The following is a 22,353-nucleotide window of genomic DNA, read 5'->3' as shown; positions in this document are numbered from 1 at the left end:
GCGATAGAAAAGAAAAGGCAATTCTGGCGTTTTGATGGTTTTTCTTACTTTTATGGATACATTGATGCACAATATGTATATTTTTATCTCTTTAGTTTTTAATTAGGAACAGGAGTTAATTGAACTTTTTATATTTTATATATATTTTTTTAAATTTTTGTTGATATTTATTTTTATTTTTTTACCCACCCTGGTAGACTTGAACCTATGATTGTTTGATTGTTTATACTATATACAGCAATAGCACAGTATTGTGGTATATATTGAAATTTATGTTCTTATTGTGCTGTAGTACCACAATTCTCAGCATGCACTTCTAGAAAAGTATAGGACTACAGGTGTCAGCATGCCCTGTCATCAGAGTCCTTATCATTCTGTAGTACTACAACACCCAGTATATACATCTGGAAAAGTATAGAACTAGCAAGATCCATCCTCAAGTCTTTCATTGTGCTTTGGTCTATAATGAAATTGATGTTCCTCTTGATGGATGGATGGATGGATGGATTCAGTAGTACTACAAAACTCAGCATGTCCATCCATCCATCCAGAGGGACATGAATTTCAATATAGACCACAGCACAATGAAAAACGTGAGGGTGGAGCATGCTAGTTCTATACTTTTCCAGACGTACATACTGGGTGTTGTAGTACTACAGAATCCATGGATGGACGGATGATTAGATAGATCGATGACATCACAATGGCTTAGAACCCCCAGTGACCGGCTGATGATGTCACAATCGGCCCCTGTGTATAACTATGGGCGCCGGCCGGATCCCAGCCACTCACTATTGTGTGTTGTACTCACGATTTCTGTGTTGCAAAATTTGCTATAGAAAGTGATATTTATTTGTTATTATCAGCGCCCTCCGGTGGAAAGAGAGAAAGGTAAGTCTGAACTTCATCTAATGAGTAATGGGAGCCTTTCCCAGGGGGAGACAACCTGTAGATGATTATAGGGGGACATATATAGATTTCCCTATAGAATTATCCCCAATAACAGTATAGACACGTTTTTTGTAAATTGTCATTAACCCTTTCAAAGCACGGCCAATATTTCCTCCACTTTTTTATTTTTCTGATCACATAGTCAGGTGAAAGCTTGTTTTTTTTTTTTGTGAGACGAGTTGTTGCTTAGAAGAACAGCATTCATTTAACGTTATATTATACTGAAAAATGGGGAAAAAAATAATAACTATGGTGAAATGGTGAAAAAAAAACAGAAAAACAAAACTGTTTTTTGTGCTTTTTACCACGTTCATTTTGTGGTACGATTGATCTGGAAAGATGATTCAGGGTTCATATTGTTTTATTATTATTATTATTGTTATTACTTACCGTAAGTGGTTACAACAATAGTTTTAGAATTTAAAAAAAAAATTGATTTGTTTCACCATTTTATGGCAAGTTGATGTTTTTATTGACACCATTTTGGGGAACATACACAGTTTGGGTGACTTTTTATTGCATTTTTCGGGGAAGGTGCCGTAATAAAAAAAAAAACAAGGGAAAAAAAGGCCATTCTGGCGTTTTGATTGTTTCTCTTACTTTTATGGATATATTGATGCCAGAGACTGTATTTTGCAGATTAGAAGATGCGCCCCAAATTTTGGGGAGGAAAATGGGAAAAAAATGAAATTAATAAAATAGTGCGTCTTATAATCCCCTTTTACGATAGCTTACCCGGGGGTGGTCGAGGGGGCTGCGGTGAAGCGGGATCCCAGGAGGCAGGGTCGCTGCTGCAGAAAGCTTTCAACGGTGGCAGGAGTGGGGCGATGCTGCAGGGCCCGGGCTGGAAGGTTGGGGTGCTCAGCAGTGCGAGACTGCTCTGGGCCACGGGCTTTCAGAAAATATCAAACAAGTCCCCACACTGCCCATCGTTTGCATCGTTTTCACTGCAGTGGACTTTGGGAAAATGGCGCATGTTTAGATTGAGATCTCCGCTCCCAAGATCGAGATCTCGGGAGCCGAGATCTACACATGCTCCGCTGGAGGCGTCCATTTTCCCGAAGTCCACAGCAGTGAAAACGATGGGCAGTGCGGGGGCTCCACTGACATTTTCTGGAAGCCTGGTGCCCGAAGCAGCCTCGCATCGCTGACCACCCCCACCTCCCAGTCTGGGGCCCACAGCATCGCCCCACCACCTTCAACTTCCTGCAGCAGTGACCCTGACTCCTGGGACCCTGCTCCACCGCAGATACCCCCCCAGCCCGGTAAGCTACAATTGGATTATAAATCGCACCCCCATTTTCCCCCCAAATTTGGGAGAACAAAAAGTGAGTCTTATAATCTGAAAAATACATATATATATATATATATATATATATATATATATGCTTGTTTTTTTTCTCTTTATTTTTGAAATCTTTATATTTTATTATTTTTTTTATATTAAAGAAAAACTTTTTTTGCTGAATTTGACCTCATTTTTAGTCCCTCTAGGGGACTTAAACTTATTGTTGTTCGATTGCTTATTACACTATATACTGCACTACCACGGAATTGACTGAGACTAATGCAATATTTTTACCGTCTTGTGTTTTTCTCCAGTGTTTGCAGGGCTCTGTTGAACATGGTATCTCTCTTCAATTCCACCCCAAAAATGCCACTTCTATTAGAAGATGTGGAAAAAGGAAAAGACCAGCAAGATGAGGATGAAAACTGCGAAGAACAGGACCTGCACGCCCGGACTGGAGTCTCCATAGTCCGCTCTTTCATTATTGTAGGCGTTCTAACCTTCATCAATCTGGTCACCTTCATAGCTGCCTTCACTTTCGTAGGTAAGTAGGCGTAAACCGGCTTATGTCGGGGGCAAGGTGTATAAGGCCCAAAACTGCAAAAAAAGAAGAAAATCTTCATGGCCAACGAGAAGGCTCGTTAGCTGCTGTGATGTCTATTCCTGCACTTCTCTAATTACAATAATCATTCGTGTTCTTCTTTTTGTTCTGGCAGGAGCGATTTCTTACCTACAAAGCGCATTTAAAATGGACGACAGCAAATCCGGCCTTATAAGCTTAGGTAAACTTTTAACATAAAATCCCATTCTATAGGTCACTTGTGAGGACGGCTGGAATCTCGTGACATCATAAGGTTCCAATTTTGTAACGTTCACATGATGGCCGCCTTTATAGTTACCAAAAATGCAAACAGTGATGAGGACGGGAGAAGTGTTTTCAGTGCAACAGTTTAAATAATCCTCAAATATAAATAAATATATGTTAAAGAAATCATTTCTATTAACTGTGACCTCTTGTTTTTCCCCTTCTAGTATTCACGATCAGCAGTGTCCTGTTTGGTCAAATCTATGGATACCTGGGTGACCGCTGGAACAGAAAATACATCATGTGTGCAGGGATGTCCTTCTGGTCGGCCATCATTCTCTGCAAGTCCTACGTTCCCAATGAGGTAACTGATCTAATTGGTAGAAGCATAAAGACTTAAGGCTCATGCAGACGTCTGTGGATCTCGGTGCCATCATGGACAATAATGCACGGACTGGCCGCGGGTCTTCCGACCCGAGCATCGCTATCACGCTGTCAGAGATCGGACCGGGATCCACCGACGTCTGCATGAGCCCTAAAGCCTCTCACTTGTTTGTATGTAGATCAGTATTTTGCATTAGTATTTGCAAGACAAAAGTGAGAGCGGGTCCAAAATTAGGAAAAGTTTATAATTTTTCCATTACCGTATTTCTTTAGGTGTCTTAGAAAACTTTCATAAATGGTCACTGAATATTTTTTTGTGTTTTCACAGTATTTTACAGTTTTTCTCCTAATTAATGGACTGTCTGGAGCTGCAGAGGCAAGTTTTAAAATAACTGCCCCCTCCATCATTGCCGACGTCTTCGTGGGAGATCGGCGCAGCCGCGCGCTTAACTTGTATTACTTAGCAGCACCCTTTGGCTGGTGAGTGTAGATCTATTTATTGTTTTAAGGAGGGAATCATAGCCAAACTGTCTAAGAGTAAGTCCGACAAGGCGGATTTGCTGTGGACTTTTTTCGGTACGGATTTTGCTCTACAGATGCATGTACAATACATATGGATGGCGTTTCAAAAACCCCTCCGCAAGTAATGATCATGGTGTCGCAACACGTAGGGGGAGGATCAGCAGTGAACAAGCAAACATTTCTGGAATTGCTGCAGATTTCTAGGAAATTGATTCAAGACTCTAAATGGAAATATTTTTTCAGCAATGTCAAGACTTTCCCTAACAGAAAACTGCACTGATTGCTATGGGCAAAAAAGTTTTCTGCTAGACAGTTTGACTTTTAGCACTTATGACAAGAGCTCCTCAAAGAATGTGAAGACTCAGAATGATCTTACACTTTTTATTGTTTTTTTATAAATCATTTAAATGGACATAGGAAATGTTGTAATATATCTTATCAGGAAATATACTTATTTCCCTTCATTAATTCACTGATAAAAATCCATCTTCAGTGACAAGACAGATTATAGCTTTATGCGGCATGGGGTAACAGTTGCTGCTCATAGAAGTCTATGGAGGGGGTGGAGTAGGAAGGAGGAGCCGGAAAAAGGCACTCAAAAATGTATATGTTTATATGTGTGCAGAAATTATGACAACTTTGTTTTTGTTTTTTACAGTGGCCTTGGTTACATCATTGGGTCTAAAGTGACAAGTGCATTTGGTGGCGCCTGGCAATGGGCCTTCCGGGTAAGTAATAGGTCTGAGGGATCTTGTGGACAAACTGTGAATCTTAATTATAATTCCTGAATCGTATTAAAGGGAATCTGGCAGTATGTTTTTCCATTTGATCTGAGAGCAGGGGCCCTGTAGGGGCAGAGCACCTGATTCCAGCGATGTGTCACTTACTGCTCCTTGTAGATGCTTTAAAAAAAAAATCACTGTTTTATTAGCAGGAGATTATGACGAGGGGACTAGTTGTCTCGTGCCATGTAGTCCTCCTGTTCTGTGTAACCCCGACCCCACCACTGATTGGTGGCTTTCTGCCTATGTACAGTGTGCACAGAAAAATCTACCAATCAGTGGTGTAGGCAGGGTATACAGAGCTCAGCATTCAGAGTACTGCTAGATCTGCAGCAGAGAAAACTGGGATTTTATCAATACTTCACCAAGCACACCAGCAAGTGACACATCGCTGGAATCGGGGTCTCTGTCCCTGCATTATGCTGCTCTCAGATGCGCAGCAAACACCTCGTCGCAGATCCCCTTTAATGGAACCAGTTCCACAACAGTCTGTGCTCATGTCCTTTTTGTGATGAAACCTCTGTATATGTGATATGTGATGTCTCCTTCTTCATCTACACAGATCATCTCTGCTCTGGGCCTGGTAGGAGTCCTGCTCATGGCTGCATTTGTAAAAGAACCGTCCAGAGGAGCTGCAGAGGAAAAGAACAAACCACTGAGCTTCAAAGGATGGCTTATGGATGCCAACCAACTGCGTAAAAAGTAGGTGTCTTCTGTGCATTGATTTATGTCACTGATCTCCCCCGTGACTTCTGCGTCATTTACAAGTTTTTTACCCTTTTCTCTCTCTGCAGCCGAAGTCTTCTGTTTTCTACTCTTGGGACTATTATGGTAAAATTTGTGGCAGCTGCATTCGGCTTCTGGGCTGTTACTTTCCTGAAGCGTGCCCGGGCTCTCATGCTACAGAAGGCGCCATATCAGACTCAACTATCCAACTATGATGACAGGTACAAGTTTAGCAAACTTTAATTTGACATTCACTGGTGGGAATTTAATTCCCCCTATGACCGTTTTCTCTCTAAAAAAAAATATTTATATTTCAAATTATTATTATATCAAATTATTTATATTTCATTTCTTCAAGCTACTTTACTAATCTCTTTACCGCTTTTCTTTGCAGTCTGATTTTCGGAGGACTTACGGTCATCTCTGGCATCCTTGGAGTTGGAACAGGGGCGGAGATAGCCAAGAGATGCAGGAAGTACAACCCTCGTGCTGACCCTATAGTTTGTGCGGTTGGATTGCTGGGCTCCGCCATTTTCCTGCTGTTGGCTATTATTCTTGCAGACATCAGCCTTGTGGCCACTTATGTAAGTACCTGGAGTACAGATTGCTTTCATCCCCTTACTGGGTCTCGGCTATAGGACCGAGCAGTAGAAATCATAGACTATGGCGGGGGCTGTCTATGAATGTACGGAGACTGGGGTGGATGAATGGATTATACAGACAAAACCTATGGGGGATAGGAAAGCGTGCAAGACACAAATGTTTATATGTATTGTTCTTTACTCTCTGCAGGTGTTTATATTCATCGGGACCATATTTCTGAGCCTGAACTTTTCAGTTTCAACTGATATCCGCCTGGTGAGTGGAGAAAAGCGCTAAACTTATCATAGCTATAATTATATGTATGTAGTCAGTCTCTATGTTCTGTTTTTACCCATCAAATGCCCCATAATCCTGGCTGTGCCCAAGCGTCTGTTGGGTAATTCCCAACTAAAAATAAACCTGGCGCAAGATGATTAAAAACTTCTTTAGTAAAATCTCAGTCCACAACATGTCTGGGCTTCTTATCTATCCTGGCTGATTGTGCATTTAAAGGGGTTGTCCACTACTTTCACATTGATGCCCTACCCGTAGGATATGGCATCAATGTAGGATGGCCGGGGTCCCGCACGCGGCACCCCCGGCGATCAGCAGTTATTGGTATCTGCAGCGGCTGCCACCGGCCGGAGGGGCTTACCTGCGGTGTTTGGCCGTCAAGTTATAGTGGTCACCGCGGTGTACTGCACATCCACCTCCTATTCAATTGACTTGAATAGGTAAGGACTTCCGGCTGGTGGCAGCCGCCGCCGGCACCGATAACTGCTGATCGGAAGGGATGCCGCATGCGGGACCCCGGCCGATCATACATTGATGCCCTATCCATAGTGGACAACTTCTTTAACTTAGGCTTCAAGTATGTTCACTTTGTCCATGTTCTCTTGTCTCGTTGGGTTCAGTGACTCCTTCTGCTCATTCAGAATATTCTCTTGTTTCAGTATGTGGTTTCTCCCACAAGGCGATCAACAGCACAGGCGTTATCGATGGCGGGGTCCCACCTGCTGGGGGAAGCTGGAAGCTCCTATTTCATCGGGCTAGTAAGTAGCTGTTACATATTCTCACATCACTTTAGGGCTACATTCACACATCTGTTTCCATTTGTACATTGTCGCAAAACAGACCATTTTTCTCTTGTGTCATCTGTTTTTTTAAAAAGTGAAGGTGGTAGACTGTCCAAACTTTATTTATCCATTGACTCTTAATAATGGATCAATGAAAAATGGATGAAACACAGATGGAAAACTGAAGTACAAAGTATATCATCCTTTCTCCATCCATTTTTAACAGATTCCTATAGACTAGAAATAGTAACCCCAGTTTTAATTTTTATTTCATAAATCAATAGTACAGTACACATGAAAATAAGAAACGTTGGAATATATCTTTTCAGAGAAATCTGCTTCTTTCTCCTCTCGAACTGATCGTTTATTCTCAAAGTTCTCACTGTATTCAGTGAAGCATTACTGGGATAGGAGATGACAGTTGGTGCTTATAACATTCTATGGAGAGGAAAGAGGGAGGAGCTAGAGGCAGGCTCCCCCCATGTACATAGAATCTGATCAACAGCAATTGTCATCTCCTATCTCAGTAATGTAAAAATCTGTCTTCACTGATTACAGATTTTATCTGTGAATTAAGAATGTTATAAATTAATGGAGGAAAAATAAGCAGATTTATCTGATAAGATCTACCACAAAGTTGCTTATTTTCACGTGTACTGTATTGATTTTATAACGACAGTTACTCTTTACTGGCCAAGTCTGATCCGCAGAACGGATGAGAATAGGACATGCTCTGTCACAGAGGAGTTTTTAAAACTCGCTGTAGCCTATTCATAACATACTTAAAAGGGTTCACCGGGACTATTTGATTTTTTTTACTATGGGCTAACAGGCAAGTCGTTGCTAAATACCTGCCTGTAGTGCCCGGGACCGATCTCTGCCAACACCCGCGATTCAGTGGCCTCCCCTGATATCACGTTGACAGAGCAGCATCTTCTCTTCCGCTCTGTTGACGGGGTGGCAGAACTCCAAAGACAAGATGTCCTGGAGTTACGTCACAGATTATCTGCTGAAGAAGGATGTCACAAGTGTCCTGTTCCCAGACAATGTGTAGTACTGGAGCTGCGGATACTGGAAGCATTGCTGTTCATAGTTTGGAGGAGCCGCTATCTGCAGTGAGGCACCTTCTCTTTCTATGATCACCAGATTTCATTGGTATCCATTGACTGCTGTCAGCATAAACGTGTCCAGTCAATTATGTTTTTTTACTTTCATTAACCATACATAATTATTTATCTCGTCTCATCTTCAGATATCCGACCGCATCAAAAGTTACAATCCAGACTCGGCTCTTTCGAACTTCCGCAGTCTGCAGTACGCCCTCATGGTTTGCCCCTTTGTGCTGGTTTTCGGAGGAGGATTCTTTTTCGCATGCGCCCTCTTTGTTGAAAATGATCGTAAGAAGGCAGAGACAGAGTCTGAAGGTACGTGCAGAAATAAGTTAATTATCCGATCATATCTCTTACAGAATTGGATTAGCATTAGCTCCATAATTAGTAAATGTAATACCCAGCATCTGTATAATACATCCATCCCCATAACAAAGCTCCATAACATAACATTAACAAAGCTGCATAACATAACATTAACAAAGCTGCAATTAACTTATTATTATGACATAAATAGTTTTATCCTAAGGCTATGTGCCCACGATGCAGAAATGCTCAGGATTTTTCCTGAGCGTTTCTGCATCTCCCCTGGAAAAAAAAACGCATGCGGATTGTACATGCGGATTGTACATGCGGATTGTACATGCGTTTTTCTGCCAGGGACATGCGGATGTGAAGCGTTCTTCACATGCATTTCCGCATGCGGGTTGATAAGCGCTTTCCAAGCGATTTTAGCATCACTTGGAAAGTGCTTGACAACTTGGTCACACTATATAAATCCATGCAAACGGCATGGATTTATATAGTGTGACCCCAAAGAATGGTTAAAAATAAAAAAATAAATATATACTTACCTTCCGATGGCCCCGGCAGTCTTGCTTCACTCCGTCCTGGCTGCCGGCAGATCGCGGTACACTGAAGGACCTGCCAACGTCAGCATCGCGTGACCCGTCACATGGCTATGACGTCAGCGCAGGTCCTTCAGTCCACCGCGATCTGCCGGCATGGGAGGACGAGCGCACCGCGGCCCGCCGGAAGGTAAGTATAACATATATTTTTTATTTTATTCTTTTTTTTACAGGTACTATGGCACCTGGGTGTGGATGTCTCCTCTCCTCCACACCCGGGTACCATCCCCACAATGGAACGCATACATCTACATATACAGTGATGCGGAGTCCATGCGGTCTAATGCAAGTCAATGGCGGAGAAAACTCAGCGCTTCCGCAAAATAATTGGTAGTGCTGCTTTTTTTACGCAATGATAATCCGCAGCGGAAATTTCTGCAGCATGTGCACAGCACATACGGATTATCATTGGGGAACATGGCAGACCTTCTACCATGCATTTTTTAAGCGTTTCTGCAGCGTTTTTGCCGCTGCGGAAACGCTTAAAAAACGCATCGTGGGCACACAGCCTAAGTGTGACCCTACCCTACTGATATGGGGCTGATTATATGACATAAATTGTATTTGAAAAAATCTGCTATGTCTTTTTGGTGGAATCTACTTTTAAGATAACCTGTCACTCGCCATAAATATACATTTATTTTAACCCGGTATAAATGCTGCTATTCTCCTGAATACGGCATTGTTTGTCTCTTGTTCTCAAATCTCCTTGTTCCTGATAGGTCTCCCTGCTCCCTATACATTTATCCACTATTTTAGCCAACTGGCCGTTGTCATCAAGATGTTTCTCAAAAAGAGAAGTTTTTGAGGGTCACGCCCACTTGGCAAAAATAAATACAAATACTAGATTTACATAAAGGGAAAAGGGGGCAATTTCTCAGGAAATTAGAATCTTGAGGAACAAAGGATGAACAATGCCAGATTCAGGAGAACAACAGGATTTACAACGGGTAAAAAATGGTAAATGTCGGATCATCTCGTTCAATTGTTTTTACTTAACATTTACAAAAAAAAATAACATTAAGAAGGAATATAAATTGGGGAGGGGAAAAAGGAGTAATGGGGTAACAATGGGAAGTTACAGGAGAGAAAGTAAAGGCAAGGCTAGTCATTATTATTAGTAATAAACAACTATTATAACTTTGACCATAATATGTGTAAACAATTAGTTTGGTATATATCCGGTATTGTTTGTTTATACAACTATTTTAGTTTTTAAGTTTTGGGTTTAGCCTGAGTAAAAAAAACTCTTCCACTATGGCATTCATCTAACTAAATATCAGCTACAACATTTTTTCACTAATCGCAAAGTTGAACTTTAATATTGTGCGTTGATGCCTTTCCATTACTTCTAATATTGATGGAGGAATTATTTGCTTCCATTTTGTTGCGATTAAATGTTTAATCACCAAAAAGATATGACAAGAGATATGTTGAAATTTGGGTGGGATTTCTTCTAGACCTTGTGATAATAATATTAATTGTGGTGTAAGTGGAATATTGGGTTTAGAAATTCATAGGAGTAAGTTCAAAGTTTCTTTCCATAATTCCTTTATGGACAACTCCAAAATATGTGTAAAATGTCTCCCGGTTTAGCACAACCTCTCCAGCATAGAGGAGGTTGGGAAGGAAATGCTCTGCGGGGTCTCATTGGAGTAAAGGAGCACCGCAGCATAATGTTATAGTGCGTCTCTTGGAAACACGTAGTGGCACAATATGTCAGGTTTAATGCTTTACTGTACATGTAGATAATCCTTCTGTATCATTTTATATCAAATAATTTAATTTTATTTCATCTTTATAGACTTTGTCCTGAAGGAGGTAATATCTACAGCTCCATAAATTAGAACTTTTTAAAGCTGGACCTGAGGAAAAATGAAAGGTAAGATAAGATGGGAATAGTCAACTTTAACTTTTTTAATTTTTGGTAATGAGAATATATAATTTGAGAATATAATTTGAGTGGGTTTTCAGATCCTATTATTTCAGAGTTAGAAATTTTAGTTTCTTTCCAGGCCAGGTATCTCTTCTTAGAACTATTCAATCCTTTTACAAGAGGAGATAAAATATTAAGTACCAATTTTATTTTTTAAGGGGATGAGTGATAATACCAGATGGGAAATATATTAGTTATACAACCATATAAATCATCGTATAAAACTGTACACTTGTTAAACTACGTTTTGCTTCTTTTGTTGGAGACAGTGGCTCCAGCTTTGCGGCACGAATCATCACGTTGTACATTCAATGTCCGTTCCGGCTATGACAACTTGCTGGAGGTCCTAGATTCATTGGGGATCTGCAGGGGTTTGTCTGACATCTTTAAGTTCCTGGATGTCTTTTAATGTTTTAGAAATACTTGATCTTTTACTAAAGCTAAAATAGTGGGGAGAAGATCCTTTACAGTAAAAATAGTTCTATTTAGATCTAGCTTTATTAACGCTACATAATCAATAATTTATTTTTTAATTTAAATTTATAGATTTAAAAAATTGCACTCATGTACTTCTTAGATATCCATGAAATGCTTAGTGCCGGCCAATATGAAACATTCTGGGTTTAGGAGTCCAGTGGGTGGTCTCAGATCTCACATAGTGATTGTCAGCCCCCTCTATATGAATGGGGGGTACAGTCCTAAACTAAGAATAAGCCAATATCACTTATCTTAAATCTTTTCTCACAAGGCTAGAAATCAGTAACCAGGAGTACATTGCCTGCCGTTTATATATGATATCCAGTTGTTTCATCTTCAGTCATATTTATTATTTCTACAGATCACTATTCCGGAGAGAGGCCTGATTGTGATCCGTCAATGAACAAAGAATCCAGCCGGATGTGACGACTCTTCCACAAGGCGAAAACAAGTCAGAAAAAAGAGACAGATTCCGGGCTCGGTCTCTGTTCTCGCATACGACATTTACTGGACTTTCCGCAGTCAGATGAACTCACGGAATAAAGTGAGGTTCCTGCTGCATCAAGAGGCAGATTCCGGGCTCGGTCTCTGTTCTCACTTCTGGATACGACATTTACTGGACTTTCCGCAGTCAGATGAACTCACGGAATAAAGTGAGCTTCCTGCTGCATAAGGAGACAGATTCCGGGCTCGGTCTCTGTTCTCGTCCTATCATGATTAGTGCCACATTGAAGACTATTGGGCAACACGGTGGCTCAGTGGTTAGCACTGTTGCTTTGCAGCGTTCGGGTCCAAACCCAACCAAAGAGAACAACTGCATGGAGTTTGTATGCTCTCCCCGTGTTCGCGTGGGTTTCCTCCGGGTTCTCCGGTTTCCTCCCACACTCCAAAGACATACTGATAGGAAATTGATAAATAAATAATTAAATATTATTTCAACTATTATTGAAAATTCTTATATTTGACTCCTTGAATGAAGCTAATAGTCAGTGTATGATAACATATCTGAGCCTCTGTATGGGTCTTCACAGTGCTTAATAGAGGCAACTGGGGGTCAACCCAACAAATCATAGGAGCCTCAGGTCTGGTCAATGATTCCTCCCCAGGTCCACACATTGCATTCCATGTCCTGAGCTCACGTATGTGATCAGTCCTCCATTATGGTAAATGGAAAATATAGAAACAACCAATCAAAAGTCTAACACCTTACTGCCCTATGACATACCATTACATCATGGGCACATGGGATTAAACATGAACTGTGCTATTTTCATGGTAGTCGTGCTGTGCAGGCTTAGCAGCTGAGCCCGCACTTCAAGGAGAGTTGGCTGCAACTGCCGACTTTGGTGTTAGCACCTATCCCGACAGTTTAACCCTTTAGATGATGCGGTCAATAGCGACCACCGCATCAATATGGTGGACAGAAGGAAGGGGCCCCCTCTGTACCTTCATTATTACCCCCATGTTACAATCACGGTGTATCGATGGTTATCATGGCAAGCTGAGACCTAACAACAGCCTCTGGGTCTATCAGCAATGGAAGCTTGTTGAAAAAAAGAAGGATCGCTTCACTGTACCAAACTTTTAGGGTGCTCTGAAGAAATAGGTAGTATAGATATCAAAAAAGAACTTCGGCACTCCAATATGTATGCAAAAAATTGGTTTTTATTAGCAGAATTCCCCTTAAATGAAAAGCAGGCCAACGTTTCGACCTAACATGGTCTTTCTCAGGGCCTATGCTAAACATCAAAAGAATATATCCCATCAACATTTGTATATAAACAGAAAATAAGGAAAAACAAAATATACACATACATCTACTTATAAATGATGTGGAATAACCCACAAAAGATTGTGAAATAAATTTGTAAGGTACAGTAGAATATGCAAATAGCGTGCGTTTTTTTAAAAAAATGTTTATATATGTATATAAATTCAAGAATAATGATATAGTAGGAGACCTCATGCTGCCACAAGAATATAAAGTATATATATATATATATATATATATATATATATATATATATATATATATATACAGTACAGACCAAAAGTTTGGACACACCTTCTCATTTAAAGATTGTTCTGTATTTTCATGACTATGAAAATTGTACATTCACACTGAAGGCATCAAAACTATGAATTAACACATGTGGAATTATATACTTAACAAAAAAGTATGAAACAACTGAAAATATGTCTTATATTCTAGGTTCTTCAAAGTAGCCACCTTTTGCTTTGATGACTGCTTTGCACACTCTTGGCATTCTATTGATGAGCTTCAAGAGGTAGTCACCGGAAATGGTCTTCACTTCACAGGTGTGCCCTGTCAGGTTTAATAAGTGGGATTTCTTGCCTTATAAATGGGGTTGGGACCATCAGTTGTGTTGTGCAGAAGTCAGGTGGATACACAGCTCATAGTCCTACTGAATAGTCCTAAATAATCAGTAACATGAAATATATTCAATTATTATAAAATGACAAACAATCTAGTCACCCATACTGAAAGCCCAGTGAATGACCCACAACTTAAAACTTTAATCAGTAGCATAGAATTATCCGCTAAACCCTGGTTTATTATCCTATCCAATAGACACTGGACAGAGTGAGTTTTATGTCATATAGGTAGAGGGATTTTTGGGGGGGATATAGGAATTTTTTATTCATATTGTGCTTCATACTCCCTATTAAGTCCTTTCGGAGTGAGGATCTGTAGCGTATGTATCCAGTATAGCTCACGTTTTTTGAGGTTTTGAATCCGGTTGCCCCCCCCCGTCTATTTGGCGGAATGTGATCAATTACTTGATACCTTAGTTGTGAAATGTTGTGGGACATAGCTAGAAAATGTGCTGGTATAGGTAACATCATGCGTCCACAAAGAATTGTTGATTTGTGTTGTGAAATGCGGTCTCGGATATGTTGGGTGATCTCACCAACATACGCGAGACCGCATGGACACTTAATTAGATACACCACATACGTGGAATCACAAGAGAAATATTCTTTAATAGAATAACGTTTGCCAGAATGAGGATGTGTAAAAGTGTCATCCTTAGTAATATTTGAACACTGTAAACATCCTAGACACGGGAAAGTTCCCCTCCGGGGGGTGGCCAAGGTGCGTTGGATTGGTCCCTTATTTGTGGATCCCATGTCAGCTCTAACCAAATGGTCGCGAATGTTTCGGGATCTTTTATGACATAGTAGGGGGACATCAGTAAATTCCTCTATATCCGGATAAGATTGCTCTAACAGGGACCAATATTTTTTAATGCACTTGAATATCTGTCCCCCAAAGGGGTGATAGGTGTTCACGAAAGTCAGTCGTGAGTTATTATTCCGTCGTGAAGTAGGTTGGGTGACCTGGTTCAAGATATGTGATGGGTAAAGACCATGTTAGGTGGAAACGGACTGCTTTTCATTTATGGGGAATTCTGCTAATAAAAACCAATTTTTTGCATCCATATTGGAGTGCCGAAGTTCTTTTTTGATATCTATACTACCTATTTCTTCAGAGCACCCTAAAAGTTTGATACAGTGAAGCGATCCTTCTTTTTTTCAATTGACTGTTTCTTGGGATTACGCTCCTGTGGCTTCAATGTCGTTCACAACCTTTGCCTTTAATCAGGAAGAAGCAAGTGGAATACTTGCACATGTCACAACTCCCGTTACATTTCTCCACACCCCCACTGAGGAAGTACGCACAAGGGACCTAGAGAAGGAACAAAGGAGGTATACCGCTTTGGATCTACACTGCGTTACTCTCGCAGAATATCACAAAACACAACGAATTCCACGAGGATTAAGAGTCAACCTACGTCCTACTCTATTTAATGATAACTCTGATTATTGCAGTAAGTTCGAGGGGATCCTCAACAAATGCTCAATGGACATTATTGTGTTGACAATTGATTTTCTCCAGAAGGAAATAACCAATCTACATACTAGGATTGCCTCTACTGAGCAACAATTGAGTAATACGATTTCATCTGAAGAATTTACAACACTGAAAAACAAAGTGGACAAAACCATTTCTGAATATCGCAACGAACTCCAGATCCAGAAAAAATCTAAATTTCTATGTGACGCTGAAAACTACCTCAATAATCAAGTGTATAGATGGCGCTCTTCAGATCAAGGCAGAAGCAGCAGATCATACAGGCGAGGATACAACTCTTCTCCAGGCCGACACTCCTCTACAGACAGCAAACGAGGTACCTATCAACCAAATTATTTTTTGGATCAACGCAGAAACCGTCCACCAAGAATAAGACGAGGCGGGGGAGGCGATCGACAGACAGACAACGCTCGGATGACAACTCGTTCTCGGGTAGGACTAACATCGTGTATAACATCTTCTCACAATCCTTAGCACCGGCCGAATTAGACCTATTGCAAAAAGGTCTTTCATTTAGCCCTACACCTGCCTTTGATACATTCCAACTGGAGCAAGAACTACAACGCTTTTATAGAACCTTAAGATTGAAAGTCCATTTTTCCTCTGGTAGGGGGCTTACTACTGATCCTCCAGGTCCCTCTCAGAGCAGCCAGAATGATGGAATGTTCTCTTTACATGGCTTGAAACTGCGTATTCCTAGCCATTTCCAACCGCCTTGTACATATTATCATGTAGAGACATATATTGACTTGGTCCAGAAAGACATTAATGAAGTCCTACAAGCCATAAAGAGAGGCGATCTGCATAACAAAAATAACCTCAACCCTGAGGAAAGTATGGCCCTCTCCTCATTGAAAAAAAGGAAAGAACTTATTGTAAAACCAGCTGATAAGGGGGGAGCAATTGTTATTATGGACCGGTCTTATTATATATCAGAGATATACACTCAATTGAATGATACTGAAACGTATCTACCTATAACACGTAACCCCACCACAGAGGTAGCTAATTTAATTAAAAATTTAGTCTCACATCATTCTCAGAGAGGCACAATCGATTCCAAACTGTCAGAATTTTTGGTCAATCCAAACCCAATAATGCCGGTATTTTATACCTTACCCAAAATACACAAGAATCTATGGGCACCACCCGGGAGACCTATTGTAGCCTCTACAGATTCTATTTTGTCACCCTTGGCTATTACATTAGAAAAAATTTTAACACCCCATATTCAGAAGATTACCTCATACCTTAAGGACACTACCCATTTTTTGACATGCATAAGAGAATTAGGACCAATCCCTACTAACAGCATCCTAACAACAATGGATGTCAACAGTCTCTATACTAGTATCAATCACCAGTAGGGCATTTGTGCCACAATAAAATTTGTAAGAGCCCATACTACATTCTCAGCCGATCAGATTGACTTTTGCAGTGATTTATTAACTTTGATCCTCACCAAAAATTTTTTCATGTTTGAAGATCGTTTTTTCTTTCAAAAGAGGGGTACGGCGATGGGCTCCAATGTGGCACCCCCCTATGCCAATATCTTCATGGGGAATTTTGAGATAGATCATGTATATACTCACCCTCTGTTTGAAAAGCATGTGCTATGCTGGAGACGTTTTATTGACGATATTTTCTTTATTTGGACTGGCACAAGACAAAACTTAAAAACTTTTTTTGATGACCTTAACAGCAAACTTACTAATCTGACATTTACCATACACCAAGACCCACATTCCATACGTTTTTTGGACACACGGATTACACTCGTTGACACAGGATATCTAGTCAGTGACTTATACACAAAACCAACAGATAAAAACAGTCTATTGTTGTATTCCAGTTCTCACCCGGGCCATATTAAAAGGTCATTACCAAAATCACAACATAATAGGGTGGATCGAATAGTGTCTACTGCAGATTCTAAAAAAATTAGACATGAGGAGATGAACGACAAATTTCGACAGAGGGGTTACCCATCACATATCTTGAACCAGGTCACCCAACCTACTTCACGACGGAATAATAACTCACGACTGACTTTCGTGAACACCTATCACCCCTTTGGGGGACAGATATTCAAGTGGATTAAAAATATTGGTCCCTGTTACGGCAATCTTATCCGGATATAGAGAAATTTACCGATGTCCCCCTACTATGTCATAAAAGATCCCGAAACATTCGCAACCATTTGGTTAGAGCCGACGTGGGATCTACAAATAAGGGACCAATCCAACGCACCTTGGCCACCCCCCGGAGGGGAACTTTCCCGTGTCTAGGATGTTTACAGTGTTCAAATATTACTAAGGGTGACACTGGAAGTGCATTGAGGTGAAGGGTGCATTGCTGGAAAAGGGAAAAAAAAAAAAAACTCTTTAAATATCTTAGTTTGCGAGTGTGAACGAGCTGCGTGAGTCCGGAGCGTAAGTGCGAACGAAAGTAAGTGTGTGACTTGTTTTTCAGTGACTTTGTATTCAGGGAGTTTGGAAGGGAGGACTTTGGACTGAATTGCTGACTGTATTTCATTAATTCTTTACTTTACTTTTTACTTAACATTCTGTATATTGCAATCCCCATTAGGAAATGAGCTCCATTATTGACAATGCTATCCAGTGTACATCTTGCCACATGTATGTATTCCTTGAACAGCAGGTCGAGGTTGCTTACTGCTGCGCGAGATGTGTGCACGTTGTGCGTTTGGAAGCCCAGATACTGGATCTAAATGAGCAGCTGGCAACACTGAGATCCATTGACAACATGGAAAGGAGTCTGCTGCTCACTGAGCAGCAGCTTACTGGGGTAGATGTGGGGGAGGGTGGTAGTCGGGAACTGCAGGACAGTGAGGTCGCTAGTTGGGTGACAGTTAGAAGGGGTGGTAGAGGGAAGAGTGCCAGGGAGGCTAGTCCTGATCTGGCACACCCCAATAAGTTTGCAAAGTTGGCAGATGAGGGGAGTGATGGTACAGGGGTAGCACTACTGCAGCAAGGCATCTCCGGCTTTCAGGGGACGAGTGTCAGCTCCAGTAAAGAGGGAAATAGGAGAGTAGGGCAGGCTAGGCAGGTGCTGGTAGTGGGGGACTCAATTATTAGAGGAAAAGATAGGGCAATCTGTCACAAAGACAGGGATCGTCGAACAGTGTGCTGCCTACCTGGCGCTCGAGTCCGGCACATCGCTGATCGGGTTGACAGATTACTGGGAGGGGCTGGTGAGGACCCAGCGGTCATGCTGCACATTGGCACAAATGACAAAGTTAGAGGTAGGTGGAAGGTCCTTAAAGATGATTTTAGGGAATTAGGCTGCAAGCTGAAAGCAAGGACCTCCAAGGTGGTATTCTCTGAAATACTACCGGTACCACGTGCCACGCCAGAGAGGCAACGGGAGATTTGGGAGATAAATAAGTGGCTCAAGAACTGGTGTAGGAAAGAGGGATTTGGGTTCCTGGAGAACTGGGCCGACTTCACAGTTGGCTACAGACTCTACGCTAGGGACCGGCTGCACCTTAATGGGGAGGGTGCAGCTGTGCTGGGGGAGAAAATGGCTAGAAGGTTGGAGGAGTGTTTAAACTAGGGATTGGGGGGGAGGGTATTCATTTTATAGGTGGGGAAGATAGTGCAGATAGTGACCTGGGCACAAATAAAGAAATTGGGGGTGGGGTTAGAACAGTCAATAAAGTAAGATGGAATAGAGGTACAGAGAGATACATAAAATGCATGTACACTAATGCCAGAAGCCTCACCAACAAAATGGAGGAATTAGAATTAATTTTGTTGGAAAATAATTATGACATGGTAGGGATATCTGCGACATGGCTGGACGAGAGCCATGACTGGGCAGTTAATTTACAGGGCTATAGTCTGTTCAGAAATGACCGTACAAACAAGCGAGGGGGGGTGTGTGTTTATATGTAAAATCATCCTTAAAACCTGTCTTGCGGGAGGATATATGTGAATCTAATGAAAATGTAGAGTCCCTGTGGGTGGAGATAAGGGGAGGGGGAAAAAATAATAAATTACTGATAGGGGTTTGTTATAAGTCTCCAAAAATAATGGAAGTAGCGGAGAATATCCTCGTAAAGCAGATAGATGAAGCAGCGACTCAAGGAGAAGTCATTATTATGGGAGACTTCAACTACCCTGAAATACATTGGGGGACAGAAACATGTAGTTCAAGCAAAGGAAATAGGTTTTTGACTACTATGAGAGACAATTACCTTTCACAACTGGTTCAGGACCCAACAAGAAGGGGGGCACTGCTAGACCTAATATTAACCAATAGGCCAGACCGCATATCAAATATATTAGTTGGGGGTCACTTGGGTAATAGTGATCACAAAATAATACGTTTTCATGTAACCTTTAATAAGATGTATAGTAGCGGGGTTACAAGGACACTAAACTTCAGGAAGGCAAATTTCCAACGGTTAAGAGATCATCTTAGTGCAATAAACGGGGACGATATCCTGAGACATAAAGCTACACAAAGCAAATGGGAGACATTTATTAACATCCTGAATAGGACCTGTGCACAATATATACCCCTTGGGAATAAACATGCTAGAAATAGGAGGAAACCACTATGGCTAAATAGAGCTGTAAGGGGCGCAATAAGTGACAAAAAGAAAGCATTTAGAGAACTAAAGCAAGTAGGTAGTGATGAGGCATTAAATAAATATAGAAAATTAAATAAATTATGTAAAAAACAAATCAAGGCAGCAAAGATTTAGGCAGAGAGAATTATTGCCAGAGAAAGTAAAAATAACCCCAAACTATTCTTTAACTATCTAAATAGTAAAAAACTAAAAAATGATAGTGTTGGCCCCCTTAAAAATAGTCTGGGTGAAATGGTGGATGAGGATGAGGAAAAAGCCAATATGCTAAATGATTTTTTTTCAACCGTATTTACACAAGAAAATCGCATGACAGAAAACATGATTAGTGATAACAAAAATTCTCCAGTAAATGTCACTTGCTTAACCCAGCAGGAAGTATGGCGGCATCTAAAAATCACTAAAGTTGACAAATCACCGGGCCCGGATGGGATACACCCGCGAGTACTGCAGGAATTAAGTAACGTCATAGATAGACCATTATTTTTAATCTTTAAAGATTCCATAATAACAGGGTCTGTACCACAGGACTGGCGTATAGCAAATGTGGTGCCAATATTCAAAAAGGGGACAAAAACTGAACTTGGAAATTATAGGCCGGTAAGCTTAACCTCTACTGTGGGTAAAATCCTGGAGGGTTTCCTAAGAGATGCTATAATAGAGTATCTGAAGAAGAATAACCTCATGACCCAATATCAACATGGGTTTACGAGGGACCGTTCCTGTCAAACTAATCTGATCAGTTTTTATGAGGAGGCAAGTTCCGGACTGGACCAAGGAAATGCAGTGGATGTTGTGTATATGGACTTTTCAAAAGCTTTTGATACGGTTCCACACAAAAGGTTGATACACAAAATGAGAACAATGGGGATAGGGGAAAATATATGTATGTGGGTTAAGAATTGGCTCAGTGATAGGAAACAAAGGGTGGCTATTAATGGAAAACACTCAAACCGGGTCTCAGTTAACAGTGGGGTACCACAGGGGTCAGTATTGGGCCCACTTCTTTTTAACATATTTATTAATGACACTAAACTCTGCAGGGTAATCAATACAGAGGAGGACAATTTTATATTACAGGAGGATCTATGTAAACTAGAAGCTTGGGCTGATAAATGGCAAATGAGCTTTAATGGGGATAAATGTAAGGTAATGCACTTGGGCAGAGGAAATAAAATGTATAATTATAAGCTTAATTGTAAAACACATGGCAAAACTGTTACTGAAAAAGACCTGGGTGTATTGGTGGACGACAAGCTCAGTGTAGTGGCCAGTGTCAGGCTGCTTCTGCAAAGGCAAATAAAATAATGGGATGCATTAAAAGAGGCATAGATGCTCATGAGGAGAACATAATTTTACCTCTATACAAGTCATTAGTGCGACCACACTTAGAATACTGTGTACAGTTCTGGTCTCCGGTGTATAAGAAAGACATAGCTGAACTAGAGCGGGGGCAGAGAAGAGCGACCAAGGTTATTAGAGGACTGGGGGTCTGCAATACCAAGACAGGTTATTACACTTGGGGTTATTTACTGTGGAAAAAAGAAGGCTTAGGGGTGATCTTATTACTATGTACAAGTATATGAGGGGACAGTACAAAGAGCTTTCTACTGATCTTTTTACTCTGAGGCCTGAGACGGGGACAAGGGGGCATCTTCTACGTCTAGAGGAAAGAAGGTTTAATCATAATCACAGACGGGGATTCTTTACTGTAAGAGCAGTGAGACTATGGAACTCTCTGCCGCATGATGTTGTAATGAGTGATTCACTGTTAAAATTTAAGAAGGGCATGGATGCCTTTCTTGAAAAGTATAATATTACAGGTTATAAATACTAGATTCCTTGATAGGGCGTTGATCCAGGGAACTAGTCTGATTGTCGTATGGAGTCAGGAAGGATTTTTTTTCCCCAATGTGGAGCTTAGTGTTTACCACATGTTTTTTTTTTGCCTTTCTCTGGATCAACATGTTAGGCTATGGGTTGAACTAGATGGACTTAGTCTTCCTTCAACCTTAAAAACTATGTTACATTTACACATCCTCATTTTGGCAAACGTTATTCTATTAAAGAATATTTCTCTTGTGATTCCACGTATGTGGTGTATCTAATTAAGTGTCCATGCGGTCTCGCATATGTTGGTGAGACCACCCAACATATCCGAGACCGTATTTCACAACACAAATCGACAATTCGTTGTGGACGCACGATGTTACCTATACCAGCACATTTTCTAGCTATGTCCCACAACATTTCACAACTAAGGTATCAAGTAATTGATCACATTCCGCCAAATA

At 40.9% G+C, this 22,353-nt stretch overlaps 1 protein-coding gene across 1 annotated transcript; it reads left to right on the top strand.

Moving 5' to 3' along the window:
* The first annotated feature begins 2,575 nt into the window (after positions 1 to 2,575).
* LOC141240134 (protein spinster homolog 1-like) lies at positions 2,576 to 17,585 on the top strand. The gene is made up of 15 exons (XM_073668606.1): positions 2,576 to 2,783; positions 2,956 to 3,021; positions 3,272 to 3,408; positions 3,757 to 3,908; positions 4,609 to 4,678; positions 5,295 to 5,434; positions 5,527 to 5,679; positions 5,853 to 6,042; positions 6,251 to 6,316; positions 6,994 to 7,092; positions 8,369 to 8,540; positions 10,938 to 10,954; positions 15,175 to 15,278; positions 15,402 to 15,659; positions 17,297 to 17,585. Exons 1-15 carry the CDS (start codon positions 2,576 to 2,578, stop codon positions 17,583 to 17,585), a joined length of 2,121 nt encoding a protein of 706 aa, XP_073524707.1.
* The last annotated feature ends 4,768 nt before the right edge of the window (positions 17,586 to 22,353 follow it).

The sequence above is a fragment of the Phyllobates terribilis genome, unplaced genomic scaffold (genome assembly GCF_046119375.1).
Source record: "Phyllobates terribilis strain yellow unplaced genomic scaffold, ASM4611937v1 Scaffold_800__1_contigs__length_655948, whole genome shotgun sequence".
NCBI classification, from domain to species: domain Eukaryota; kingdom Metazoa; phylum Chordata; class Amphibia; order Anura; family Dendrobatidae; genus Phyllobates; species Phyllobates terribilis.
The sequence above is the reverse complement of the archived record's forward strand: the minus strand, read 5'-3'. Positions and strand labels throughout refer to the sequence as shown.